The sequence below is a fragment of the Symphalangus syndactylus genome, chromosome 20, assembly GCF_028878055.3.
Source record: "Symphalangus syndactylus isolate Jambi chromosome 20, NHGRI_mSymSyn1-v2.1_pri, whole genome shotgun sequence".
Classification (NCBI taxonomy): Eukaryota; Metazoa; Chordata; class Mammalia; order Primates; family Hylobatidae; genus Symphalangus; species Symphalangus syndactylus.
In genome coordinates, this window is record NC_072442.2 from 21,752,953 (window position 1) to 21,755,854 (window position 2,902).

Genomic DNA, 2,902 nt, shown 5'->3' on the forward strand with positions numbered 1-2,902 from the left:
CCCTACTGCGTGTGAACCAAGAGAGTTGGAAGGCCTTCTGCAAAGGGACCCATTCCACCTGAATCTCCATGACATATTGGACTTCTCCATATAATTTCATTTGGAAAGAAACTTGAGCATCTAAATAAAATGTTTGGAAGCCACCATGCTACAAGACCAGCATGTGCTGTCTAGTTCTTATGTTCTGCAACAGTAAGATTTTGGGGCATTAAGACTTAGTTCCAGGATTCTGTCATGCAGCCAACGTTCTGTGGCTGGAGTTCTAAAGGAGCTTGCCTGGCTTAGAACTGCAAGTGACTCAAGTGTGATGGAGAGCACCAGCAAAGCCTTCAGGCCCATCCCTGGCCTCCTGTTACCCACAGAGGGGTAGGCCCTTGGCTCTCTTCCACTATGACGTCAGCTTCCATTCTTCCTTTCTTATAGACAATTTTCCATTTCAAGGAAATCAGAGCCCTTAATAGTTCAATGAGGTCACTTTGCTGAGCACAATCCCATACCCTTCAGCCTCTGCTCCACAGAGCCTAAGCAAAAGATAGAAACTCACAACTTCCTTCTTTTGTTATCTGGAAATTATCCCAGGATCTGGTGCCTACTCAGCATATTCAAGGAAGGTCTTACTTCATCCTTCCTTGATTGTGACCCTGCCCAGGCTCTCTGCTCCCTGTATAAAAGGCAGGCAGAACCACCAGAGGAGCAGAGAGGTTGAGAACAACCCAGAAACCTTCACCTCTCATGCTGAAGCTCACACCCTTGCCCTCCAAGATGAAGGTTTCCGCAGCGCTTCTGTGCCTGCTGCTCATGGCAGCCACTTTCAGCCCCCAGGGACTTGCTCAGCCAGGTAAGACCTCTCCCTTTTTAAGGGGAGACCAAAAGAGGAATTAAGAAGGGCCATTATGTCACAGCTCACTAGGAACAAAACCAGAGTTAAAGGCTCAGGTCACTGAGGCTGGTTCCCTTGATCTTTCCTGACCCCAGTTTTGGGAGGAGACAGTGGAGCTGCTAGAGCAACAACCCTCCCATTGTTTGGGGAAATAATCCAGAATGAAGAACTGTTTATCACTGTGGGTGTAAATGACATTTCAGGCAGTAGTGGAGAGGAAGAAACTATTGCCTGAAGCTTCAAATTTTGGTTATGGTTCAGTGTACCTTCCAGAACAGTGGCTGTGTAAAGAAGATAAGGACCCAGAGGAATCTCAGCATATGGCATAGGCTAGCTCTAAAGCCCATGAGGATAAAAGACTGGGAAGCAAGGTATTGGAACTTATGTTCCTAGTGTCAGAAGTTTGGGTTAGTAGACAAGGACTAGCTTGTTACTCAGAATGTTTCCAAACCCAGTCAACAATGACGGGCCCCAGAGTTCAATAGAGGAAAGAGACTCACAGGCAACATTTTATCTCTGGGATCTGGACTAAGACAATGAACTTGGGATGGGGACTTCTTGGTCTTCTCCTTCCTTGTCTTCTTTTCTTACAAATGCACACTTACAATGGGTCCTAAATGTCTCATTCTTTGCAAAATTTCTTTCAGATTCAGTTTCCATTCCAATCACCTGCTGCTTTAATGTGATCAATAGGAAAATTCCTATCCAGAGGCTGGAGAGCTACACAAGAATCACCAACATCCAGTGTCCCAAGGAAGCTGTGATGTGAGTGGACAGTGCCTGGCACCCCCATTAAAAAGTTCTGATGGACAACATAGAGAAGTCAAGATTCATGTCCACATGAGTCAGATGCATATAACTTCTATCCAAAGGGCCCCTGTACCCCATAGAGAAACTCAGCCCGTAAGAAGGAGTCCATAACTGCTCTAGGATTCCCTTCTAGGGGCTTGGTGAAACTAACCCAATATCTGTAGCCAGCACCCTGGAGGGTTCACCTGGACAGCAAGAGCAGAGCTCCCTTCTGGAGCTTCTCCCTCCCACTCTTCCCCTCCCTCCTCTCCCAGGTCTGGGTCCTTCCCCTAAGGACCAAGGGCTGATTAGTTCTAGGGACCAATGGCCCACAGTCTTGTGTAGGATCTTCAAAGTGTTCCATCTAATTGTGCCCTCTCTCCCCCACAGCTTCAAGACCAAATGGGGCAAGGAGGTCTGTGCTGACCCCAAGGAGAGATGGGTCAGGGATTCCATGAAGCATCTGGACCAAATATTTCAAAATCTGAAGCCTTGAGCCTTCATATCTGGACTGAGAGTCAGAGCTTGAAGAAAAGCTTATTTATTTTCCCCAACCTCCCCCAGGTGCAGTGTGACATTATTTTATTATAACATCCACAAAGAGATTATTTTTAAATAATTTAAAGCATAATATTTCTTAAATAATATTTAATTATATTTAAGTTATTGATGTTTCAACTCTATCTGCCATACATCCTGGTGAATGTAAAATGCAAAATCCTGGTGACGTGTTTTTTGTTTTTGTTTTCCTGTGAGCTCAATTAAGTTCACGGCAAAATGCCATTGTTCTCCCTCCTACCTGTCTGTAGTGTTGTGGGGTCCTCCCATGGATCATCAGGGTGAAACACTTTGGTATTCTTTGGCAATCAGTGCTCCTGTAAGTCAAATGTGTGCTTTGTACTGCTGTTGTTGAAATTAATGTTACTGTATATAACTATGGAATTTTGAAAAAAAATTTCAAAAAGAAAAATATATATATAATTTGAAACTACTTAGTCTTATTCTTCTTGGGGTAACATTTAGCTGGGAGTGAGTTTTGGGCATCATGGGTGACAGTTTGGGCATGGATGGGCCATTATTCAGGAATGTCTTTTGGCCAGGCTGGACTCAACTGAGGTTCCCAGAGAACCTGGTGGGACCAAGCCAGGATGTTCCAGCTCTTTGACTCTAGTCCCTAACTTCAGCAGCCCTTATTCGCTAGCCTCTCTTGTTTCTCTTGTTTATACATTATCC

At 44.8% G+C, this 2,902-nt stretch overlaps 1 protein-coding gene across 2 annotated transcripts; it reads left to right on the forward strand.

Annotated features, from left to right (window-relative positions):
- Positions 1-695: 695 nt before the first annotated feature.
- On the forward strand, positions 696-2,660 carry CCL8 (C-C motif chemokine ligand 8). Of its 2 annotated transcripts, none has more exons than XM_055257542.2 (3): positions 696-838; positions 1,528-1,645; positions 2,060-2,660. In XM_055257542.2, the coding sequence occupies exons 1-3, from the start codon at positions 733-735 to the stop codon at positions 2,163-2,165; spliced, it is 330 nt and encodes a 109-aa protein (XP_055113517.1). In that variant the 5' UTR covers positions 696-732; the 3' UTR covers positions 2,166-2,660. The 2 variants fall into 2 exon arrangements, with proteins under 2 accessions (XP_055113517.1, XP_055113518.2); XM_055257543.2 differs by having other exon boundaries at positions 729-838; positions 1,534-1,645; positions 2,060-2,585.
- The last annotated feature ends 242 nt before the right edge of the window (positions 2,661-2,902 follow it).